At 43.0% G+C, this 25,949-nt stretch overlaps 1 protein-coding gene across 6 annotated transcripts in view; it reads left to right on the top strand.

Moving 5' to 3' along the window:
• The first annotated feature begins 7,941 nt into the window (after positions 1-7,941).
• LRRC40 (leucine rich repeat containing 40) overlaps positions 7,942-25,949 on the top strand; it is a 62,889-nt gene continuing 44,881 nt past the window's right edge. Inside the window, exons 1-2 of one of the 6 annotated variants that reach the window (XM_078156712.1) lie at positions 7,943-8,146; positions 25,724-25,815. In XM_078156712.1, coding sequence (XP_078012838.1) covers positions 25,734-25,815 — 82 coding nt within the window. In that variant the 5' untranslated portion in view covers positions 7,943-8,146; positions 25,724-25,733. Of the gene's footprint in view, positions 8,147-18,639; positions 18,671-25,723; positions 25,816-25,949 lie in introns of those variants that run through there. The other 5 variants (XM_078156710.1, XR_013487469.1, XM_020993061.2 and 2 more) reach the window with 5 other exon arrangements.

Here is a 25,949-nt window from a genome sequence, read left to right as displayed (position 1 = left end):
GTTATAGGCCTTTTAAGCAGCCTTAGTGCCCTTCACGGACCCCTTCACAAATCATAGTTAGTTAAGTGCATCTAAATAAAATAATTAAGATTACAAAAGAAAACAAATTAGATTGAATATAGTTACAAATATTTTTAAGCCAAATTCATGGACCCAAGGTTAAAAACTCCTAGTCTAATACAATCAGGTTAAATATCGAAAATAAGAAAAGCTTTCACTAGCCATCATTTTGAATTTTAATAGCTTAGACTATTACCAACAAACACATTTTCATGTTTAATGAAAAAAAAACTCTTCCACCAGGTTCTACTGTGCACCTGACAATTCAGAACAAGTATGTTAATATATGATTTAGCTTGAGTAGGGTGATATTAGTCATGGTCTTGATTCAAAAAAGCTGTTAAAATACTAGGGACTACCTGGTACCTAGTAAGTCCTAATAAATGCTGGTCTTTGTAGCCAAAATATAAGACCATTTCTCAAAATGCCCAAGGCCCAAGCAACCAAAGTTTACTTAACAATTTTATCTAAGGAGGCAAATCCTCACCTCAGAGAATTTTGAAACTCTAAGATCTCTTTGTTTTCTTTGGGCTTCCACCTCCTCTAGTCTCAATAAAATGTGGATTACTGTTAGCTTCAAGTAATAATTAACTCTGATTACAGGTTTAGTCTATCCAAGTCCTAACTAGGGAACAGAGGGGGTGGGTGGGGCGGAGACAAAGAAGATTAAATGAGGGTAATTAAAAGGAAAACAGAAAGGCCCTGGTTAGCTAAGGAAATAAGTCAATCATACATTTTTTAAAAGCCTGAGATGACCAACTTGGTTTGAATTCCAAAATTTTATTCAGATTTCAATTAGTTTTTATACATATTCCTCCAAAATATGCCAAATTTTTAAAAAATCACTCATCATTTGTAGGATAAAAGAAAAACCCTAGTAAAGGTTCTCACTCCCCAGTCCAGATAGTCTTTACTGCACAGATGTCAAACTCATGCCTTCCAAACTCCCAGAATGCAGCCCGAACCAGATAAAAAAAAATGTAAAAATTTGAGCACTGGGACATGTTTAACAAAATAAACTATAATACAGCATAGATAATGCTAATCTGTGGTTTTCTAAGTCAATATGTAGCTTGCAGGGATCCATTTTTATGAGTTTGACACCACAGCTTTAGATTAATTTCTAAGTAAGATCAGAGAATACAGAAGTTATAATGCTAAAATTATAATGGTCAATTATGGCACAATGTTACAACTTTTTAATTCAGAGACAAAATGTTATGCTTTAGAGGCACAGTGTTATCAATTTTTTCCCTTAATTTTGATTTTTTGGGAATCAACAAGGCTAAAAGACAACAGGACTGTATTCTGACTTCTCCATTGTCAAACTGTGTTTTATGGTTTGTTTTTTTTTAGTGAGGCAAACAGGGTTAAGTGACCTGCCCAGGGTCACACAGCTAGTAAGTGTCAAGTGTCTGAGGCCCGATTTGAACTGAGGTCCTCCTGACTCCCAGGCTAGAGCTCTATCTACTGTACCACCTAGCTGCCCCTATGATCTAATTTTTAAAAAATTTGTTTGAGACCTCTTTTCTGAAGGAAAACACATATTCTTAGCCTTAAAAAAAATCTGAATTACAATCATAAAACGCCACATAAACATGAGTATCAGCTATAGGACAGAGAGGAAAAAGAAACGTTTTCAGCTATATACAATGAACCATAGTTTTTGAGACTAAAAGAAGTACTTTATATTTTCTTGAGATCAGTACCAGTACCATCCATGGAAAATAGAGTTATGTGAATAACCTAATCACAAAATCTTTCTGGGGTGATGAGGAAGAACCACAAATTACTGAGCCAGGGACTTAACATGCCCCAGCCTCCGGTGCAACAATCTTCTGGACTCCTCTCCACCCTTATATCCAATCAAAAGCCAAGTCTTGCCATTTTGTCTTCACAATCTTTCACATTCTATAGTTCCTCCCTTCTTTACCCTTAAGGCCACAGTCTAGGGCTAGGCCCTTAACAACTCCTGGCCAGACTATGTGGCAGGAACCTCATTGCCAACTGCCTGCTTCCAGTCTCCCCCCCCTCCCCACAGTTTGCCAAACGGCTATTCTTAAAGCACAGGCCTGATGATATTACGAGAGAGAGAGAGAGAGAGAGAGAGAGAGAGAGAGAGAGAGAGAGAGAGAGAGAGAGAGAGAGAGAGAGAGAGAGAGAGAGAGAAGAGACACAGAGAGAGAGAGAGAGAGAGAGAGAGAGAGAGAGAGAGAGAGAGAGAGAGAGAGAGAGAGACACGACAGAGAGAGACAGAGACTCCATTTCCTCAAAGATAAAATGCAAACTTGCCATTTAAAATTCTTCACTAGAGGGCTCCAACCTCCATTTATAACATAAACATCATTCGCCTCCGGGGCTGCCCAGGGCGGCTGGTCCGCTTTCTCTCTCAGAAGCAGGACATTCCATCTCCCACCTCAGGGCATTTGCCTAAAATGCTGCCACTGAATTCTAACTGTTGGGGATTTCTAGCTACTCTCAAAGCACCAACTCCTCCAAGAGGCCGTTCCTGAAAACTGCATCCCTTCAAGTGATCACTCAAGCATTCATATCCTGTGTGCACTTTGTACTTCTACATGCCTGTGTGTGTAGAAGTTCAGTTTGTCTTTGCACTGGCACAGCGCCTGCTTGGATGGAATGGAGTGTTTAATAAATGTCTGCAGACTGGATTTCTCTGCAGCCCCAGCAACTCTTGCAAAAGGACAGTAGCTCAACAAACTTTTGATTCTTTAACCAAAAGTTTGTTTTCACCTCAAAATAACTTTCATTTTAATAAGTTCTATTTTTCATCTTCAAGTGGAAAAGAACTAGTTGGCAACATGTAAAAAACCCAAGGGTTTTTTTGTTTTTTTTCCCCATGCCAGGCCCCACATCCTTTTCTTATGGTGGAAAGAGTTTAGAGCCTCTAAGCAGACCTGGAAAAGCATCTGAAATATCTGAGGCAAAACTAGAGTCTTGCAAGGCAGCTGACTCGTTTATCAGCTGAGAAAACAGAAATGCTACAAGCTGACTAATGTTACTCCAAGGACGTAGAAAACTATTTTATTTTGTTGGCAAGGGTGTCTGTCGGGGGAAACTATAGAAAGAGCAGCAGCTCTACAGTGTCCCCTTGAGGCTACAAGTAAAAATGCATCAATATTTGTTGCTATCACAGAAATAAGACACAGAGTTAATACTTTTTTTTTTAAAGGCAGGTTATCTGGTATAGAATTTTAAAAAGGAGGGATTAGTTTAATCTGAATTTTCATAAGACAACTTTTTTGGAAAATGAGAAACTGGAGACCCAGGCTATGAACATAACTTTTGAAGAGAGAACACACAAAAATATGTTCTCTAAATAGTTTCATTTTCAGTTCAGGTTCATTTAGAGCAAAGATTCTCAAACTTTTTTTGTATCAAGGCCTCTTTATGATCTTAAAAACAAATGAGATTTGTTTAGGTAGCTTGGTTGTCTGTAATATTTATAAACCATGCTAGAAGTTAAAATATTTTAATATTATTATGCAAATAGTTTTCCTCTGCCACACAAGGTAGGAATGAGGCAGGACATCTGAACATTTTATTCAAGGAATAAGTAGTGAGGCAGGATGTCACCGAGATTAGAGAGACGGCCCAGGCGCTAAGAAGGCTTGGGCTCCAGCACCGCCTCTAAACACAAACTGGCTAGGTAGGTGACCCTGGGCAAGTCATTTCCTCTATCCTGTAAGTCACTCGGTAGTTATGTTGGAAAAATGAAAGAGAGGATCTGCTTTTGTAGAGGGGGTTCCCTTATCTGGAAGCTTCCTATACCAATAAAATGACAGGTCCAGTCCTTAGCCTAAAAAGCATATATGAACATAAAACAAAGCATTTAACATTACAAATATGTACATATGTATTATATCATTAAACCAAATTAACAAACCCTCATCAAGATAGTAATTATACCTGATTTTTACAAAATAAAATTGTTACAAAATAGAAATGTTAAAGTTTACCAAATGATTCACATTTTAAAAGTTAAAAGGTAAAGAAATGTTTCATGTTATAATTCAAATTTTCGTGCTTATTGCCTCCTCCTCCAAGTCAAAACAAGTTTGCCCTCCAGACTTTGGAAATAATGGCATATGCTTGGGTGGAAAATGAGTTCAAAGGGCATTAAAGTGTTTTTCTTTTTTAAAAATGGAATTCTAAATATTAACAATGTTGTTAGTATTAACTAACAAATGTCTTCAAATACGGTTACTGACAAACACAGTTACACTTAAATGTGTTACAGTTAAGATCTATATCTATAAGGCTTTTGACAATCTTTTCTACGGTGAAACAGAATAATAACTTACTGGCTATTTTTCTTTCATTTAGAGAGAAAACAAAAGTACAGAAATCCACACATTTGAATGTGATCGCTTAAGAAATCTGTGAAGTCTCTATTCCTCACAAATTGTAATATTTTGAAATGTCACTATTAATGATGGATTTTAACCCTATTTCAGTTTTAAATCTTAGAAGAAACTACAATGTGTATGTTGAAAAGATGCCTGTCAATAAATCCCCACTAATAACACACCAAGATGCTCCATCCAGGTGCACTCTCCTCCATTCCCACAGGCTATGCTATGTCAGTTGAGTGCAAGAAAGACTGGTCTAGGAGACGTGTCAAATACACAGCTGCACCTCAGCACTACCAGAGTGAAGCCCAAACCAGTAAAATGGTCACTGGGAAATATTTAACAAAATAAATATAAATACAATAAAACACAGATAATATTACATCTTTAAAAGTACACAGATCTCCCCCCCCACTTCTTATTTGAGTTTGACACCATTGGACTAGAAGACTACATACTAAGTTGGAAAAATTTCATTGTAAGGACAGACAGTTTTTTGTCCTAAATTCAGAGTCTCATCACAAAAAAAAGCAGACCAAGATTATCATTATTATTATTCTTTTTGCTGAACAACTATGAGGACACAGAAGGAATGATGCAATTACAGTTGTGTTTAAGTATTTTAACCAAAATTTGGAATTAAAAAAAAAAAGACTGCAGGCTCTCTGACGCTGAGCTAACTGCTTTAAAGTCTACCTGTTTCACTAAAGAAAGCTTCAAGCTGACCAGCTGTAAAAATTTCCATCAACTCACTACAAAAATTGTGATAGTTTTTCTATTATTAATTTAGCTGACTGATGGAATATTTCATCTGTGCATACCTGGTTCCAAAGTTTAAAAAGTAAAAATCTTAGAACCATCAACCCCACCCCTTCCATTTTCTGCCACTGAACTTACTCCTGATCCATCAGTAAGCATTTAACAAATGCCTACTTACCGTGTGAGGCACCATGTTAGGTGCTAAGCTTAGGGTTGGGAAGCATGCCTGTGATTTTGCCGGTACAGACTAGAATCCTCATCGAGGAGACCCCTTCTGTAACAATGTAGGCTAACACCTCTGCAACTTACAGTCTGAGAAAGCTGCCTCGAGTACTAAACCATTAAGTGACTTCTCCCGAGTCACACAGCTAACATCAGTCAGAGGCAAAATCACACATGGAGAGTTGGAAGGGCCCTCAGGGACCAGACAGTCCAACCTTTTACAGATGATGAAACTGAGGCTCAGGGGAGTGAAACGATGTGCCTAACGTCACAGAAGTTGTGTCAGAGACAGGATTTGAATCCAGGCCCTCAAGACTCCAGAGTTAGTCCTCCTTTCTATTACCCTTCTGCCTCCTCATATGAATTCATGGAGATTTCAGACGAAAACTAACCAAACCCTAGCTATTGAAGGGGCATAGCATCTACGAATATGTATATAAGTATGTAACAATTTTTAGAAGAAGAAATCAATTAACTTGCAAAAATAATTATTCCAATATCTCAGAAAGAGTCTTGCTTAATGTCACAACCGAAACAAACGATTTTTCTTTTTCTATCAACTGGACCCCTTTTCCAATACTGTATTGTAATTCAACATCAATAATGAAGATGTTAATTTCTCATGAGTTATCTGGAAATCTACACCACGAGTCTATTTTATACATTAAGTATTAGGAATGAGTTAAGAAAAGGAAATTCTCATAAGCTAAAGTACACTAACACAAAATTAGAGGCTATGCTTCATTTTTTTGCAGACTCAATATTTCAATTGGTGACAATCCATCTATCCCAGATTTCACCTATAGTGAAAAGCCAGTGGAAGGCTTCCATTGTGTGTTTGTATGAGTGTTTGCACTTTTTCTTGAAAAGAAATGGGAAACTGCAGATCAAATCATGTCCCTGGTTAAGTAGTGGAAATATGAGTATATCCGGAATCAGAAGACCTGATTTTAAGTCATTTCTCCAATGCTACCTCTGAGATTCTGGACAGGTCTATTCCATTTTACTTGCCTCAGTCTGTTCATTTTTAAATGCTCTCCTTCCTCATCCACTTGCTAACCTCCCTGGTTTCTCAACTAAAATCCCACCTTCCATAGCCAGTCTTTCCCAATCCTAATCTCCTATTTATTCTGCCTGTAGTTTGCTTCAGGTATATTTGTTTGTATGCCGTCTCTCTGATTAGATTATAAACTCTCTGAGGGCAGGGGGACTGTCTTTTTGTATCCCCAGTGTACAATCCTCGACAGATACTAGGGACTTAATAACTGTTTAGTGAACGATTGATTTAAAATGAGGGAGAAGAATAAAACGTTAACTCCAGGAGGGCAGGGGCTGTTTACAGTATGTCTGCACCTATCACAGTGCCTAGTTCACAGTAGGTGCTTAACACATGCTGGCTGAAGGACTTCCGTCCGAGGTGGTACGACGCCTTCGTTGTACACACACAATCAGTGCTTTTCTGTGTATCTGAGTCAAAGAAGATGCCTTGAAAGGCCAGACAATCCAACACTCTTATTTTACAGGTGAGGAAACTGAGGCCCAAAGCGGTTATATATGACATGGCCAAGGTCACACGGGAAGTTAAGGGACGAGGGTTTTCTCACTTTTCATATCCACTGCCCTTGGCTCAGTCCACTCCGGCCTGTTTCCTAACCCATGAAAACGAGGCCGATGGACTGGGGGTCCTGGGACGCTCGGCCCGCTGTAGGTTCGGGAGGGTCCCCGCCACTCGGGGCCGTACTGACCACTCGGCCCTCGCAGCCTCGCCTCCTGCCTGGCGCCCGAGACATTCATTCGCCAGGCCCGCCGGCACTCGGGCGCTCGTGACGGCTCCCCAGCGGGCCTGCTTAACGCCCCCGCCCGCCTCGCACGGTCCTCCGGGCCTCTCGAGCCCAGTCGGGGCGGCCACGATGCCGCTGGGCTTCCGGGGGAGCCCCAGCCTCGGGCGGGCCTCCCGCGGGGCCGCCATCCGTGCCGGGCGCACACGGCCCAGGCCTAGGGAGCCTCGCCGCGGCCTGCGGCCTGCGCGCTCCGCGGGGCCTTCCCGGCCGACGGGCCGCCCCCCCGGCCTCGGCTCCCGGAGGGCCTAGACGCCCCGTCCACCTCCAACCCCCGGCCCCCAGCCCGCGGCGGGCGCTGGGCGGGCCTGGTCGGGGCCTCGACGCCGCTTACCTGAGGAGGACGCTGGCTTAGAGGAACACGCAGTCAGCCCCGGCGCCTCTCCAGGATCTTCCTTCCTGCCTCCCTCCCTCCGGGCCCCAGACGCCGCTGGCAACGTCACAGGCGCGCCGACGTTCACGTCATCGCGCACACCGCGTCCGGGCTCGGTGTCCGCGTGACCCCCTCCCCTCGCGCGCCGCTGGCCCGGGCGGGGCGCGCTGCTTGCTCGTCACGAGGTTGGCGAGGCGGTGGCCTCGCGCAGAAGCGCGCGACCGGGGGTGGGGTGGGTTGGGGTGGGGGGCGGGACGCGGCGCGTCGTTTTTACGTCCCTGGGCAGAGCGAGCGGCGGCGCTGCGCGGCCTTTCTGCGCCACGGGGGGGGCGGGGCGGTTTGGAAGTGAGGCGGGAGCTCCGACATGTCGCGGCTGAAGAGGCCGGTTTCGGCCTCGGGCCGGGACCTCCGGGCGGGCTTCCGTCTCGAGAGGGGCGACAGCGGCGCCGTTGTCCCGCAGGGGCTGCTGAAGGCGGCCCGGAAGAGCGGCCAGCTCAACCTGTCGGGCCGGGAGCTGAACGAAGGTGAGAGCGGGGCGTCGGCCGTTGGCCCCTGGGCCCGGCGAGGCCGAGCTGGGGACCCGCCCCCCGAGCGCCGCGTCGACGGCCGTGACCGTTGGGCCTTTGCGGGGCCCGCGGCTCCCCCTGGACGGCTCGTCCCAGTTAGGGGGCGCGGCCGAGGACGGCTCCGGGAGCCCCCGGCGGGCCTGGGTCGGCCGAGCTGCCCTGAGCGTCTGCTGGAGCCGAGCCCGGGCGTCCGGGGCACGTCGGCCTCTGTGGCACCGATTCTAGGCAGCTTCAACATTTATCCAGCGCCTACTGAATACTGAGCGCCGGGGACACCCCCCAGAGGCCCAAGCCGGGCCCTGCCCGCCAGGAGCGGAGGCCCCGTGCGCACCGATGCCCCCCAAGCGAGCCGGCTGCGGGGTAGACCCCCCGGCCCCAGAGCAGCCCGCGAGGCCACGTGCACCGCCAGTCGTTCCCCCCAGTGCTTCCAGTGGGGTTCCGTGGCGGGTGACAGGCCAGGGCCGCAAGAGAGGTGCGCGCCTCCCACTCTGTTCTTGGCAGCCGGATGGGTGTCCAAATGAACAATTGTTGTGTTGCTGATTCCCGCGGGGCCGGCTTTTAGAAACAAATGACGTATTCTGTTCTCTCCATCGGGATTTATTGACCCTCATGGCCGGTCAGAGGTGCCAGTAAATCTTTCCCCATTCTGATTATGTGAGCTGTTCTTCCCAGAACCTTTCACTACTCCTTTCTCGTGACACCTTCTTAGAATTCCTTACTTCCTTTAAAGGTGAGCTCACCTGTCAGTTCCTACATAAGATCCTCCCTCATCCACCTGAAATTACCGTGTATTTAATTTGCTTTTATATATGGACGTGTTTCCCACAATCGAAGGTGAGCTTCTAGAGGGAAGGATTGTTTCATTTTCATTAGTCTTTGTTACTCCAGCGTACAGGAAATGTTAAATGATAAATGCCTACTGATTGATTTTAGGTGCTTAATGAAAGTTTATTGATTTAATTAAAAGCAGTTGGGTGGGAGGAGTGGTAGCAGTGCTACACTTCTCACCCCAGAAGGGTGAGATGGGATCTAATGGTTCCTAGGAAAGTCAAACCTGAGCATAAAACACAGTGTGTTTTTCATGCAGGTAGCCAGATTTAATAACAACTGTGGCCAGTGGTATGAGTTATTTTCCTGTTCTTCCCTCTTCTTTATCAGTTATTGTGAGTTGAGAAATACTAGTTAAGGAAATAACAGTAGGGAAAACAGGCAGTATGCTGGCGTAAAAAGGGCCGGGTTTGGAGTCAGGATCCCCATTCTGCAGTCTGCTGTTAAAGTTCCTGGCCCTCAGTTTCCTCCTCTGTAAAGCTGAGAAGGTTGGACCAGACGGTTTCCCTTCTAGTTTTAATTCTGCCATTTGTGGAAGAGCTTGTAATCTGAAGAAGAAGAAAGAATAATAAGTACCAGGGTTCTGACGCTACCACGGGAGAATCAGAATTCCACAGTACCAAGGAGGGAGTGGGTATTGAGGAGGAGGCAGTTGTTAAACAGTCTCTGATGCTGTAGAAAAGTCAAGAACAACCACCTAAGAAAAGGCTATAAGATTTCAAGCAATCTCGTTGCTGAGCTTTGAACACGTTTCAGTGGAGTGTGGGTGAAGTAAGCATGAAGTTGCCAGGGGTTGAGGATTGAATAACTAGTTGGGAAGAGCAGTGAGTGTGGGCCTCTCTCCACTCATGCAGTCACACCACTTGAGTTCAGGCCCTCATCACCCTTTACCCGTGGACGCTTGCAATAGCTTCCTCACTGGTCTCGCTGCCTTAGATTTCCACAACCCAGTCCGTTCTCCACATTCGCCAAAATGATTTTCCAAAAGTACAGTTAGATTGTGACAATCTTTTAGGCAAACTCTAGTGATTCCTGAATACTTCCAGGATCAACTGTAGGCTCCTGTTTGACATTTAAAGACTTTAACAAAATGGCCCCAGCCTACCTGTCCAGCCTTATTGTGCTGTACTTCCTTCTACGTACTCTCTTTTCCAGCCATACTGGCTTTCAGATTCATCCATCTCCCACCGGCTGTTTCTTTATCATTGTAGTGCCTGGCCCCCATGGCCAGAATGAGGAGAGCCCTCCTCGCCTCACGGAAGCCTTTGTTTCCCTCGATATCGTGTTGGCAGGTCAAGGAGCTTTCTTTGAGGGCAGTGGAGACTTGAGTATATTTTCCGGGAAGTGTAAAGTAGCTGATAGGGAGAGGTCCAAAGCCAGAGAGAGAGAGTTACTGATAGATGAAGCAGTCACCCAAGGGGTGTGGGAGGCAGTAGGAGAAGCCATGCTGAAGGGGGAATAGGATCAGGGGCTCTACTAAGGCATTTGAATCGTTTCCAGAAGGAGAGAAGAGGAAGACAGACAGACTTTGTAATGTGGAAGAGCTCGTGACCCCCTTTCAGCATTTTTTCAATAGTATTTCATTGTGTTCTTGTAGTTATTCCACAGTCATTGTGCATACCTTTAATTTCCAATTATCGACCACAACAAGAAGAAGGAAGGAAGGAAACAAGCGTTTCATTTAAGTGCCTAATTCCGACGTGATTGTGTACTCATCTGTTTCACTCTATATTTAACTGGTATGATGTTCTTTTGGTGACTGATGCCTGTTAGTTTACTTTGACCTCTGTGCTGCTAGGTCCCCTTTCTTTACACTTTTCTCATCATTTCCCATGAGATTCTTGACCTTTTCATTCCTCTAGATGGCTATGTGGAGGGATTGAACACCTTATTGGATAGAAATTCTTTCCTCTTCTGACAGCACCTTCTGGCACTGCCTCTTCTCAGTACCTTAAGGTATTTTCTCCAATGTTAGGTCCTTGACTCTTTGTTTCTTTCTTTATCATCTCTCACTTGGAAGTCTGATAATCTCCCACAACTTAAACATCTTTATGTGGATGACGCTTAAATCCGTATCTAACTCTGAGCTCTCTACCTCTAGACCTGCATCTGTGTCTACATCTCTCTGATGTGTGTGTGTATACACACATATATGTATATATGTATGGAGAGAGAGATCTGTAGCTATATCTACTCCACATTTCCCAAATCCATCTTTTCCCCTAACTCTTTTCCTCCTTACTTTACCATTTCTATCACAATTCACCCGTTATTCCATGTTAAAAATGTCAATATTCCTTAGACTCTCTCCTATATTGCCATACACAAACTATGCCAATTCTGTGCCCTAGGACAGCTCCTAACAGGTCTGGCAACTCCTACTCTTTCCCTGTCCAATTAACTCTTCATATGCTTACGTGATAATTATTTGTATGTAGAGTGTTTTTGGGTGCACATTCCTAGGGTTAAAAATTCCTTCAGTGTTCCTGGCCTTTCAGTAGGTAAACAATCTAGGTTTTAGGGTCACAAGCATTTTCTTTTTCTCTTTTTTAAACCAATTATACATAAAGTCTTCTTTTTATTAATTTATTTTTAGTTTTCAACAATGACTTCTATAAGCTTTTGAATTTAAAATTTTTATTTTCCTCCTTCCCCAGGATGGTATGCAATCTGATATAGACTTTACATATACATTGCTATTAAACATATTTTCACATTAGTCATGTTGTAAGGAAGAATTAGAACCAGTAGGAAGAACCACAAGAAAGAGGAAACAAAACAAAACAGAAGGAAAAAAAAAGAGCAAATAGTATGCTTCGATCTGCGTTCAAAATCCACAGTTCTTTCTCTGGGTGTGGACAGCGTTTTCCATCATGAGACTTTTGGAGATGTCTTAGATCCCTGCATTGCTAAGAGGAGCTAAGTCTGTCAAGGTTGGTCATTGTACAATGTGGCTGTTACTGTGTACAACGTTCTCCTGGCTCTGCTCATTTCACTCAGCATCAGTCTATACAGTTCTTTCTAGGTTTTTCTGAAGTCTGCTTGCTCATCATGAGTTATATCACAATAGTATTCCATTACATTCACATACCACAACTTATTCAGCCATTCCTCAATTGATGGGCATCCCCTCAATGTCTGATTTTTTTCACCACCACAAAAAGAGCTATCAATATTTTTTTACATGTGGGTTCTTTTTCCTTTTTTATGATCTCTTTGGGCTACAGTCCTAGAAGTAGTTTTACTGGGTCAAAGGGTATGCACATTTTTATAGCCCTTTGGGCATAGTTCAAATTGCTCTCTAGAATGGTTGGATCATTTCACAACTCCACCAACAATGCATTAGTATTCCAATTTTTCCACATCTTCTCCAACATTTATCATTTTCCTGTTTTGTCATGTTGGCCAATCTGATAGGTGTGATGTGGTACCTCAGAGTTGTTTTGATTTGTGTTTCTCTAATCAATAGTGATTTAGAGCGTTTTTTCATATGACTATAGATGGCTTTAATTTCTTCATCTGAAAACTGCCTGTTCATATCCTTTGACCATTTCTTAATTGGAGAATGGCTTGTGTTCTTATAAATTTGTCTTAATTCTCTATGTATTTTAGAAATGAGGCCTTTATCAGAGAGACTGGTTGTAAAAATTCTTTCTCAGTTTTCTGCTTCTCTCCTAATCTTGGTTAATTGGCTTTGTCTGTGCAAAAACTTTTCTATTTAATGTAATCAAAATTATCCATTTTGCATTTCATAGTGTTCTGTATCTCCTGTTTGTTCATAAATTCTTCTGTTCTCCATAAATCTGACAGGTAAATTATTCCTTGCTGTCCCAGTGTCACAAGCATTTTCTAGCTACTCCATTCGGGAGCTTGTCTTAGTAGGATTACTTACTCCTATAGAAGCATAAAATGTAACTTGCCAGAAAAATGGTATACAGCTAGCCTGGATCCAAAGCTCAGCTATTACTTGCTGAGCCTGACCTTGCTATATCCGACTATCATTTGTTCTCCAACTGTGCTGGGATGAGCTCAGGTCCATTAATTTTCCCTTTTGCTAGTCAACAGATTGTTTGTGAGATGTTCTGTCTAGATTCTAAGAGCACGTCTGATACCGTGTAGTCCAATTCCTCATTTGGCAGTTGTGGAAACTGAGGTCCAGGGAGGTTAAATAACTTGCCAAAGGTCATCCGTCACCTAGGCAGTTTATGTTGGAAGCAGGATTTGAACTCAAGTCCTCTGATTTCAAAGCCAGTCATGTTTATACTGTATTATGATTATGTTAATGATGGGTTAATTAATGATGAGGTTCATTGGCAAAGAAGAGTTTGAAGTTTCAATAATGCAGTTTCCTGAAAGGCTTCCCAGCCTGCTGTCCTCTTCTTTTTCAATTCTTGGCCCCTTTTCTTGTCCATTTGCACTGACATTCTCAGATGGAAACATTGCTGGACAAGCTTTGTGGGTTTTTTATCCAAATTCATGTTAAAATCTTGGCATTCGACATTGTTCGTTCGCTTGGTCTTTTCTGTGTGGATGGACAAGTCATCTCCTTTGGGTGTTTAATAATTGCTTCCAGGAGGCCTCTGCAGCATCTTGGGTCTTGATGTAATCAGAACGTCGTCCTCAGATGAGAGCATGTGGAGACCCTCACCATCCCCAGGGAATCCCTTCTGGGCCTGGACTCTGCACTAGCCCTACTCCTTCACAGTGGCAGATACTTGGGCAAGTTTAAGTCTTATTTTGTTCTTTGCCTAATATTTACTATCAAAGGATTATTGAACAGAATTATTTTATGTTGTTTCATTTTCCAGGGAATCTTTAATGATCTTGATATATGTGTGGGAGATATCTTGCTATAAAAGATCTTGTAAGGCAGTGTTTTGTTTTACAGCCTCAAATGGGTGTTGTCTTTTTTTTTTTTTTTGGTAATCAGTAACAAGCACAATGGGATCTTATATTTTCTGTATATTTCAGTTGGTTGTGAGAGGGTAACTGTGTGGTCTATTATTGCGTATCACTTGAAAGCTTGCTTATCAATAACGCTTCTAACGACCTTGTTGAGGCCACCCTCCATACCTGCATAGATACGTCTCCGGAAGATTTTGTATAAATGGAAGAATAGAAATATAGTACTTGTTAAGAGTCTCTTGATCATCTTTAATTAGGCTCCAAATTTTTCCCATGCCCTTGGCATTTTCTCTCTCTCCATCTAAGCCTTGTGTGTCAATCAGTCACTAAACATTTATTTATTAAGTACCTAATATGTGCCAGGCCAAACTGTGCTAAGCTCTGGGGTTACAAAGAGAGGCAAAAGACATTCTCTGCCCTTGAGGAGCTCACAATCTTTATGTCCGTACGGAAATTGTTCTTTATTGTTGATGCAGAATACAGACGGTAATACGTCATCAGCAAAGCTATGAACTGTTCTAACAGTTCTGGGAAGCAATTTGGGGAAAAAAGCGTCAAGGATGTCCATGTCCTTTGACCTAGAAATCATAAACCCCTACGAGATTAAAGACAGGAAGAAAGGTTCCCTATGTATCAAAAGATTTCTAGCAGCCCATTTAAGGTAGCAAAGAACTGGAAACAAAGTAGATACCCATGGAATGAGGAGTGGCTAACCAACAGTATGTGAATACAATATATACCTTTGCTGTGTCATGAGAAGTGATCAGTGTGAACGAGTTTAAAAGGCAGAGCAAGACATATGTGAACTGAGGCAAAGTGAAATAAGCAGAAGGAGGGAAAATTTTACACAAAGACTTGATTAATGTAAATGGAAAGAACAGAAACAGAAACTAGATATTGTGCAATGATCGTGACCAAATTTAACCTCAAAGAAGAAAGAAGAAAATGTCAATAAATATTTATTAAGCACCTACTACTATGTGCCAGGTGGGTGTGAAATATTGCATATGCTGTCAGACTTGACTGATGTATTGGTTAGTTTTGCTAAACTTTTTTTCCTTCTTTAAAAAATGTGTTACATGGTATGGCTTACTGAGTAGGGTCAGTTGCCAAAGTGCTTTTTTTTTAAAACACAGATCTGTCACTCTCTCCTCAAAAACTGCAGTGGCTCCCTGTTACCTCCAGGGCCAAATATAAAATCCTGTCTGGCATTTAAAGCCCTTTACAACCTGTTCCCTTCCTACCTTTCTGGTCTTTTTACTTATTTCTCATAGATCAAACTTGAGTGGCCTACTTACTGTTCCTCACTCTCAGCTCTGGGCTTGCTCCTTGTGTTTGGAATTCTCACCTCTTCTCTGATTCCTAGTTTCCCTGGATTCCTTTAGGACTCAGCTCACACCCCCCACCTTCTATAGGTGTTTTTCTTTTTTGCCCCCAGGCCTTAGAGTGTGAACTGGAAAGCTCCTGGGCCATAGTTTTGCCTTTAAATCCCCAAGATTTAGTAAATGCTTCTTTACTTGCCTTGGACTACATGTAAAACAAGATAACAGTAAATTAAAAAAGTGTGAACAGTTGATCTTCATGCACTGTATAACTTTTCTCCTAATTGTCTACTTCATTCCAAAGTTACTCATCCAAGTGTTCACTTAGGTACATCAATGGCGTATCCCTAATATTTGCAGAAAATCTTCGTTATGTGTATATCTACTGCAATATATGATATGTCTTCCTAAATTTCAGTTAAAATTACTGGGAGACAAATTTTAGGTCAGTGTAAGGAAGAATTTTCTACTGTTGCAGCTGTCCAGAAGGATAGGATGGGCTTCCTCTTGAGGTTTTGAGTTTTCTGCCTCAGTGTCAAAGTGTGTGTGTGTGTGTGTGTGTGTGTGTGTGTGTGTGTGTGTGTGTGTGTGTGTGTGTGTCGCTGGGGGGGGGAGTGGCACATCTTCAAGGGGAGGCTAGATAGTCACTACTTGAGAAATTGTTGAAGGGATTCAGTGCTACACCCCTTATGACTTCTCTCTGCATCTCTTATCACTACCCTCTCTACCCCTCATTGGAGGGTGTGGCCTTTGAATTCCGAAATCACCATTTAAGGATTGGGCTCAGCACAGGCAGCTCTTTATTTCCCACCTTGCTGCACCACTTCAGGACTCCTGTGACCTCTTCACCAGGACCCTCCCCCCCTACAGCCATATAGCCTAGTGATTGGAAAGTAATAGTGTTTAAGAAGCTTAGAAAGATAGGAAGGGATTTAAATGCTGAGCAAAGGTTCAGAATTGATCCTAGAGATAAGATGGACCTTATATACAGAAAGACTATGGGAGGAATCTAGGAGTGTCTAAGTAGTCTATGAGGTAATGGAACTCCAGGGACCTAGGCTAGTGGTCCTAGTGGGCTGTAGACCACTTGGCCAAGGGAGAAATGGAGCCTAGATAGGATTAAGGGTGGGAAGTGGCTTGGGGCCATAGGGAGGTCTAGGCTAGGTTAAGGGTAACAGAGAATTGGGAGATTGGGTATAGGCAAAATGAAAGGCCAGTTGATGGGATTATAGCCTCAGGCAAATGCCTGTTTGCCTATGTGGGAAAGTCCATGGTTTTTCCTTTTTGGGGTCTAGGTCCTGTCCTTATCATTCCCCCCTCAAACAAATGGGACCCAAATTCTTGTGGGGTAAGGGGTGAAGGTGTTGGCTTCTGAAACTGCTTCCTGCTGGCAGGGGGTGTTCCTACCTGGAGGGGGTCCCAAAGAGGAGGTTGATTGGAATCAAGCACAGACTGAATCCAGGGAACAATGCGGGGGACATTGGTTGGAACCCGCTGTTTGCCGCCAACTGTAGGTGAATGGCCTGTAGTCTGGAAGACACAAATCTGACAGAAAAGACTGCAGGGCCCAGATACAAAGCAGAGACTAGATTTAGGGCCCAGATGAGAGGATAAAACATCCTTAGCTCTGCTTAGATTCAGATAATTCAGTTTTTCAACTGTGCAATATCAAATCCACCTCATAGCCAGACTCAGGAGTAGCCAGGTGGGTAACATTCCTTTTCAAAGGAACATAATGGGGACACTAACCAGGAGGCTCCCAGCTTGGACTGAGCCTAAAATTGTCCTCTCAACTTTCCCCAATGCTGACTTCACACCAATATCACGTTCTCTGAGTAGCTTGTGACATTTCTCCCAGATGATGGATTATTGATTATCAGTGGATTATTATGATCCATCAGAGAACTCAAAATAAAATCCTATGAGCTTTTACCTCACACAGCAAGTTTCACTAATCACAGTTTAGGAAAAGCTTTTCCAGGATTTACATCTCAAACTTAAATTTGTCCTGGTGTAAAAAGCCAATCATTAGAGATTTCTATATTCTTACAAGTTCTTGGCAAGCCATAACCTAAACAAGCTTTTTAGCTAGTTTACACGTTAAAACAATAACCAACGATAGCCGAATTATTTTATGGTAACCAAATTGTGAAAAGTTGCTTGACATAACTGATTCAAAAAGTTCACCAATTTGAAACTTGAAACAAACTCATTACCAATCAGGTGATTTCAATTTTGTTAAATTCATTTCCAAATTACTTTACACAGAGAATCAACATCTTATCATTAACAGTTAAAACTACAACTTTAAAAGAGCGCACTTACCCAAGTTCAGAGGCCAGCTTCTTTACCTTGAGCAGGATGTGCTGAACCTGGGTAGTGCTTCCAAGCAAAGGTTGCCCCAGGGCCCAGGGCCACTGCCAGTGGGGCCCATGCTGTAGCTGCTGCCCCTCACCCCTCCTTTCTTTCCCCAAGTAGGGGAGGGCAAAATCAAAAGGGAGGAGGAAAGGGTGAAACTCTCTTCTATGAGAGGGATTAACAGATACCCTCTTGACCAGGTTGTACAGGAGTTTCAAAACTCCTGAATGATCAGTCACAAAACCTCCAGAATCTGCCAAGATATTTGTAGCTGTTCTAACTTTTCCCTGTAACCTCCATGAAGGAGGATTCAGGGGTGTAGAGGGAAGGGAGTAAGTAAGCCTCAGGGAACCAAAAAGCCACTGCAGGTTTTCCCAATTCTCTAGCACTGAGAGAATTGACAGAATTTTGCATATGCTTCCAGATAGGGCATCCGTCCTTGTCCTCTGTACTATGGAAGATGTACGCAGGTCCATGGCTTCAAAATGACCCAGTGAACCGAGAGCCTGAGAGAGTCAAGCTGAGTTCGAGACAGCTTCATAACTGCCTGAAAAGCACCTCCAAGCCTTGGTGCTTGGAGAGTGACCCCAGCTGCAGAGCAAGAAAGGAGGGGGAGGGGAGGCTTACATACCTTTCAGTCTTGGCTGGAGAAGAACTTGGGGTTAGGCAGTTTCCTGTATGGGCCACCAAAATGTTGAGATTTAGGGGTGCTAGGACCCCAAAAATCACAACATGTGTGTCCTGCCTGAAAGAATTCTACCCAAGCCTTCTTTCAGCCAAAGACAAGGTTTCTTAAAACATCCATCATATTACACAAACTCTTAAGAAGTCTGAACATTAGTAAGCTATTGGCTAGATAATAAGACTCTGAGCAGTGGCTAGATTTTAAGAATCTAAGCTCCCTTCCACATCTTGACCCCTTGGTGGGCCAACTCAGCTCTGTCCTGTCCTCCTCTTTTGAATCCCTGGCCCCCTCATCATACCTTCAGTTACGCCCAGCCAAGCCTCAGCCTTGGATGACTTACACCATTTGTTATCTTTGTACCTACACACATGCTGCTGAACGAAGGTGGAGAAAGTCACACAACTGTTCTGGCTGGGGCCGCTCCAAACTTATGTTACATAAACTCAACGAGGCAGTCCTATATATACCTCCCTTGTCAGTTCACTCTCCCACTCTGCACAGTGGCTTTTCCAAACCTTCTTGAATTGATAATGAAATTATGAAACAGGCAGGCATGCCCAGTTCTTTGGATACTCTCCAAGAAAGACCACAGTTGGCCGTGGAAAACAGGCTTTAAGAAAGGCCAAAGACAAGTGGTGAAAAGTGAGGAGGGATACTGAGGTAGGTGGCTTGGGGGTAGGGGATGTGGCGAAGGAGAGCAGTGAGGGGAGCAGAATGGGGAGGGGGAAAGGCAGGGAGTGTCACTTACATACATCACCATGGATTAGAGTTGGGGGCGCTCAGCAGCATGGACCAGATGGAGATGGAAGAGGGCAGGAGGTCTCATTTTTGTAGGTTTTTTTGCAGGGGGAAACACCAACTCCTACCTTTGCCACCTGAGGATTAGTTCATGAATATATCAGAGTTATGGATAAAACTTCAAAGTCTTCATCCCAAAGTTATCAGCACCTTTTGGATGTTCTGCTAGTCTGGAGCTGTGAAGGTCTGGATTTAGTCCAGAACTTATGCCTGTCGTAGGACCAGAACTTTAACAAGAAGGCCCTAGGTGGTCTCCTCTGATTTGGCGCATGTTCTGAGGATGTCAATTTTGGTTAACAGGTGATACAATTTGTTTTTGTTTTTTTCCTCTTTTTTTAATTAATTAATTAATTTTTGGTTTTCAACATTCACTTCCACAAGATTTTGAGTTCCAAATTTTCTTCCCATCTCAACTCTCCCCACCACCCCAAGATGGCGTGCATTCTGAATACTCCTTCCTCTAATCTGCCCTTTCTTTTATCACCCCCCCCTTCTCTTATCCCCTTCCCCTTCTAATTTCCTGTAGGGCAGGATAGATTTCAGTACCCCATTGCTTGTGTATCTTATTTCCCTGTTGCTTGTGAAAACAAATTTTAACATTTGTTTTTAAAGTTTTGGATTCCAGATTTTCTCCCTTCCTCTCTCCCCACCCACCCTTATTGAGAAGGCAAGCAATTCGATACAGGTTATACATTTGTAGTTATGTAAAACATTTCCATAATAGTCATGTTGTGAAAAACTAACTATATTTCCCTTCATCCTATTCCCCCCCACCCCCCGCCATTTATTCTATTCTGTCCTTTAACCCTGTCCCTCCTCAAAAGTGTTTGCTTCTGGTTACCCCTTCCCCAATCTGCCCTCCCTTCTATCATCCCCCCTTTCTTATCCCCTTTCCCCCTATTTTCCTGTAGGGTAAGATAGATTTCCATATCCAATTGAGTATGTATGTTATTCCCTCCGTAAGCCAAATCTGATGAGAATAAGATTCACTCATTCCCTCTCACCTTCCCCCACTTCCCCTCCACTGTAAAAGCTTGTTCTTGTCTGTTTTTTGTGAGATAATTTACCCCATTCTACCTCTCCCTTTCTCCTTCACCCACTATAATCCTCTCTCACCCCATCATCTTCAACTCACCCTGTGCCCTCTATCTATCTGTCTAGCTAGCTATGTATCCATCCATCCATATAATTTATTTTCCTTCCAACTACCCTAATATTGACAAAAGTCTCATGAGTTACAAATATCATCTTTCCATGCAGGAATGTAAACAGTTCAACTTTAATAAGTCTCTTATGATTTCTCTTTCCTGTTTACCTTTTCATGCTTCTCTTGAGTCTTGTATTTGAAAGTCAAGTTTTCTATTCAGCTCTGGTCTTTTCATCAAGAATGCTTGAAAGTCCTCTATTTCACTAAATGTCCATTTTTCCCCTGAAGGATTATACTCAGTTTTGCTGGGTAGGTGATTCTTGGCTGTCATCCTATCTCCTTTGACCTCCAGAATATTATATTCCAATCCTCCAGTCCCCTGATGTAGAAGCTGCTAAATCTTGTGTTAACTTGACTGTGTTTCCACAATACTTGAATTATTTCTTTCTGGCTGCTTGTTAATATTTTCTCTTTGACCTGGAACTCTGGAATTTGGCTACAACATTCCTTAGAGTTTTCCTTTGGGGATCTCTTTCAGGAGGTGATTGGTGGATTCTTTCAATTTCTGTTTTATCACTCTGTTTCTAGAATATCAGGGCAGTTTTCTTTGATAATTTCTTGAAAAATGATGTCTAGGCTTTTTTTTTTTTGATCATGGCTTTCAGGTAGCCTAGTAATTTTTGTTTTCTTTTTTCTTTTGTTTTTTTTTTTAAAGGCAATCGGGGTTAAGTGACTTGCCCAGGGTCAAACAGCTAGTAAGTGTCAAGTGTTTGGTCTGAGGCCGGATTTGAACGCAGGTCCTCCTGACTTCAGGGCTGGTGCTCTAGCCACTGTGCCACCTAGCTGCTCCCTAGTCTAGTGATTTATAAATTGTCTCTCCTGGATCTCTTTTCCAAGTCAGTTGTTTTTCCAGTGAGATATTTCATATTGACTTCTATGTTTTTCATTCTTTTGGTTTTGTTTTATAGTTTCTTGATTTGTCATAAAGTCATTAGCTTCCATTTGCTCCATTCTAATTTTTAAGGAATTATTTTCCTCAGTGAGCTTTTGGACTTCCTTTTCCATTTGGCCAGTTCTGCTTTTGAAGGCATTCTTCTCCTCGTTGGCTTTTTGGACCTCTTTTGCCATTTGGGTTAGTCTATTTTTTAAGATGTAATTTTCTTCAGTATTTTTTGGGGGTCTCCTTTAGCAAGCTATTGACTTGTTTTTCATTATTTTCTTGCATCACTCTCATTTCTCTTCCCAGTTTTTCTTCTACTTCTCTTACTTGCTTCTCTTCCATGGCCTGGGACTGATTCATATTTTTCTTGGAGGCTTTGGATGTAGGAGCTTTGATTTTGTTGTCTTCTTCTGGTTGTATATTTTGATCTTCTTTGTCACCACATAGGATTCTATGGTCTGAACTTTTTTTGTGCAGTTTGCTCATGTTCCCAGCCAATTACTTGACTATTGAACTCTTTTTTAAGGTAGGGGTTTCCTTCCAGTGTGGAGAATGTACTGTCCCAAGCTTCAGGGGTTTTGTGTAGCTGTTTTCAGGGATACTTGCAGGGACCTGTAAATTTTCAGTTCTTCCAAGGTGGTACGATCAAAGGCGAGGTGTTTACTCCTTTCCTGGCCTGTGCTGTGGTCTGTGAGTGACCACAAGCACTCTTTTCTGCCCTGGAACTGTGAGGGGATTCTCTCTCAATCCCCCTACTACAAGCTCCACCAGGCCAGTGCTCCTCCACACCCCAGGAATGCCACCCAGGAGTGCAACTCAGATCCAACCATGGGCCAAGCAAGAGAAACCTGCCTTAGCACCAGCAAAGAGATCCCTGCAATCCCGCTCTGATCAGCCGCTTGATCCCCCACTGTCTGCGGGCCGAGAACTCCAGAAGCAGGCACCACCCTGGGGCTATGCCATTTCTGGGGCTGGGACCAAGCTCCTCTCTTACCAAGGTCTGACAGACTTTTCCTTCTGACCTTCCAAGTTGTCTTGGGTGATTGTGGATTGAGAAGTCTGGAAACGCCACAGCTTCCCTTGATTCAATACCCTGAGGCCTGCTGCAGGTTCACTGAGGCCTGGTCTTTGCCTGCGTGGCCCTTGATGAACTACACTCCTCTCCTAGCCGGACACAATATACCTTTCCAATCAACCATCCAGGTTGTCTTGGGCTGGAAGGCTTCACTCTGCCTTTTTATGGGTTATGCTGCTTTAGAATTTGTTTAGAGCCATTTTTTACTGGTATTTGGGGGGCTTTTGGGGGAGAGCTCAAGCAGGTTGCTGCTTTTACTCCATATGGGCTCTGCCCATATGATACAATTTGTAAATTATGCTCTGTAAATTGTCTTTGGTATGGTTTGTATGTGACTTCAGGTATCCCTTTGCAATTGGATTTCCTACTAAAACTTCCTATACTGACCAGAATAAGATAAAATTTTAACACAATTCTAATCCCTTCTCAAACCTCCTACTCTCTCAGCTGAGAAACATGGCTCATATTTTATGGAAAAAAAAAGTAAGGCCATTCTCTGTGACCTCCGTCTTCTCCTTTCTTCCTTATCTCCTATCACTCAGATTCCTTCTGCCATTGTCTCCTCCTTCATCTATCTTACATGATGAGGTGGCCTTACTCCTCTCTAAGGCTAACCCTACTTCTTGCACAAGTGATCTTATTCCATCCCATCTTTTCCAACAGGCTGCTCCCTTGCTCTGTAACCCCCATTTTTTCACTTATATTCAATCTCTCCCTTTCTACTGGCCCATTTCCTACTGCCCACAAACATGCCTGTGTTTCCCGTGTCCTGAAATAACCCTTACCTCTGTCCTTCCATCCCTGCTAATTATCATCATATATCTCTTCTGTCTTCTATAGCTAAACTTGAAGAGGCTGTCTATAGTGGTGCCCCACTTTCTCACCTTTCAGTCTCTCTTAACCCCTTACAGTCTGACTTCTGACCTTGTTATCCCACCAAAACCGCTCTCTCCAGAGTTCCTGATGGTTTCTTAGTTGCCAAATCCAACGGCCTTTTCTCTGTCCTCATGCTCCTGTATTTCTCTGCAGCCTTTCACATTGTTGATCACTCATTTCTAGGTTTTTGGGTACCACTGTCCCCTGGTTTTCCTCTTACCTGTCTGACTGGTCCTTCTCTTGCTGTCCTCTCCTTTCATGAACACTCCTCCAGATCATGCCTTCTAACTGTATGTGTCCCTCAAGGCCCTGTCCTGGGTCCTTTTCTCTCCTCCCTCTAGTGCTTCTTAAACTGTGGGTTGTGACCCCATATGGGGTCACAAAAAATTTGACAACAGTAAAAAGTTTCTGAACATGCAATGACCAAAAATTAATTCAAAGTCAAACATGTAATGAAATGCATCTGAGGTGTTTCTGGCAACTCTTGCCCATGTTGCACTGTGCAGCTTCATTGCAGCCTTTGCTCTGCACACGCTCTGAGGCCATGCAATGCCAATTAACCACTGTAGAGACTAGAAGTGGAATTGTTGAGTGGAAAAAAGTTGAAGCAGCCCTGTTCTACACTACTTCATTTGGTGATCTAATCAGCTGCTATGCATTTAACTATCATTTCTATGCTGATGATTCTCCAGTCTGCCTTTCCTGCTCCATTCTCTCTGCCAACCTGTAGTCTTGCATCTCCAGTTACCTTTCAGACATCTTGAACTGGATATTCACTAGGCATATTCAACATGTCCAAAACAGAACTCATTTTCTTTCCCCCTAAACTCGCTTCCGTTCTTCACTTCCCTGTTACCTTAGAGGGCAACACTATCCTCCTGGTCCCTCAGACTTGCAACCTAGGAGTCATCCTGAATTCTTCAGGATCTCTCATCCCTGTATCGAAGTCATTGCCAGGCTTGCCAATTTTACCTTTGTGGTTTGTCCTGAATATGTCCCCTTCTCTCCTCTGACACTGCCCCTGACCTGGTGGGGGTGGGGTCTGCCTTCCTCAGTCTGTCCCCACTCTAGTCCGTCCTCCACTCCACCACTAAAGTGATTTTCCTAAAACGCAGGTCCAGTGATGTTATCCCCTAACTCAAACCCCAGTGGCTGGCTGTTACTTCCAGGATCAAATACAGAATGCTGTGTTTGGCATTCAGAGTCCTTCATAATCTGCCCCCTGCTGTCTCCCCTCCACCTACTCTTCCATCCATTGGCACTGACTTACTCCGTCTTTTGGCTCTGGGCATTCTCTCTGGCTTTCCCTCCTTTTCTTTGACAGTTGACCTCCTTGGCTTCCTTTAAGTCCCAACTAAAATCCCACCTTCTACAGGAAGCCTTCCCTAAATCCCTCTTAATTCTAGTACTTGCCATACTCTTCTCCTTTTCTTATTTATCTTATATTTAGCTTGTTTTGTATATATTTGCTTACGTGTCTTCCCAGTTAGATTGTGCGCTCTTTGAGGGGAAGAACTGTCTTTTACCTCTTTTTTGTATCTTAGGTGCCTGGTATATAGTAGGCACTTAATGATTGTTTTGTTATTGATTGATTGATTTTAGTAAGGATGTTGAGCCAAGTTGAAGGCTATGTGAGATATTAAGATAGAAATGACAATATTTGGCAATATATTGATTGGGTATATGAGTGAATGAGGATTCCATGAAGGGAAACTCGTTTATTTAAAACTTCAGACCATAAGATGGGAGGGCAAGGACTTAGGAGTTACAGCTTTGGGGCGGATGAGAGATGTGGGAGTGTTAGCATCAGGAGGGAGTTTGCAGAAATTCAGAATCATAATGACTGGGAAAAAAATGAAGGTGGGAATTTGTTAGCCAAAGGTTAGAGAAGGACCATTTGTCCACAGTTTGCATCCTCAAAGGGTAATAGCAGAAGGCACGGTCAGTTTATTCTCTCTCAAATAAACAAGAAAAAGAAGAGACTGAGCCTGAGTTTCTGGACCAGTAAATAACTGGTGACTAACCAAACTCATATTTAGTCTCAATTGCTTTGTGTTATCTCAAGATGGTAGGAGATGGTGCAGAGGCAGATGATAATGCTGTGTTTGGAGTGTGTGCTTGCTTTTTGATAGGGCAGGTTTCTGAGTCCTTAATCCTAGGTAAGAGTCTGTTGGCAAGATGCCTGGTGTCATTTGTAGTTCAGTAATAATAATTTTAATAATAACAATAATATATAATATCTAGATATCTTAGATTGCATAACCCATAATAATGTTATCAAATATACTAATTTATATGGCACTTTAAGCTTTTCAAAGCACTCTACGCTGGTTTTCCAAGACTAAGTGGAGGGAGAATTGGTGCATAATTTTTTTGTTTGCAGATGATTGTGCACTGAATGTAGCCCGAGGCTGAGATGCAACAATATGTGAATTGATTCACTGCTGCTTGTGCTAATTTTAGCCTGATAATTAATGAGAAAACACAGGTATTTCACCCGCCATCACCACACTGTCCATATGTAAAACCATCAATTAAAACAAATGGAAAAGTTTTGAATACTGTGGATAAGGTCACTTACTTTGGCAATATACTTTCCAGGGACGTCCACATGGATGATGAGGTTGACACATGCATTGCCAGAGCTGGCTCAGTGTTTGGGAGGCTCCGAAGGAAAGTGTGGGAAAGAAGAGGTATTGGACTGCCTGCCAAACTGAGGGTCTTCAGAGCTGTTGTGCTGACCTCATTGTTGGACCATTTGACCACAGGTTGCATCCTCAAAGGGTAATGGCAGAAGGCACGGTCAGTTTATTCTCTCTCAAATAAA

The sequence above is a fragment of the Phascolarctos cinereus genome, unplaced genomic scaffold (genome assembly GCF_003287225.1).
Source record: "Phascolarctos cinereus isolate Bilbo 61053 unplaced genomic scaffold, phaCin_HiC Scaffold_5;HRSCAF=322, whole genome shotgun sequence".
NCBI classification, from domain to species: domain Eukaryota; kingdom Metazoa; phylum Chordata; class Mammalia; order Diprotodontia; family Phascolarctidae; genus Phascolarctos; species Phascolarctos cinereus.
Note: the sequence above shows the minus strand (reverse complement) of the source record. Positions and strands in the feature narration are given on the sequence as shown.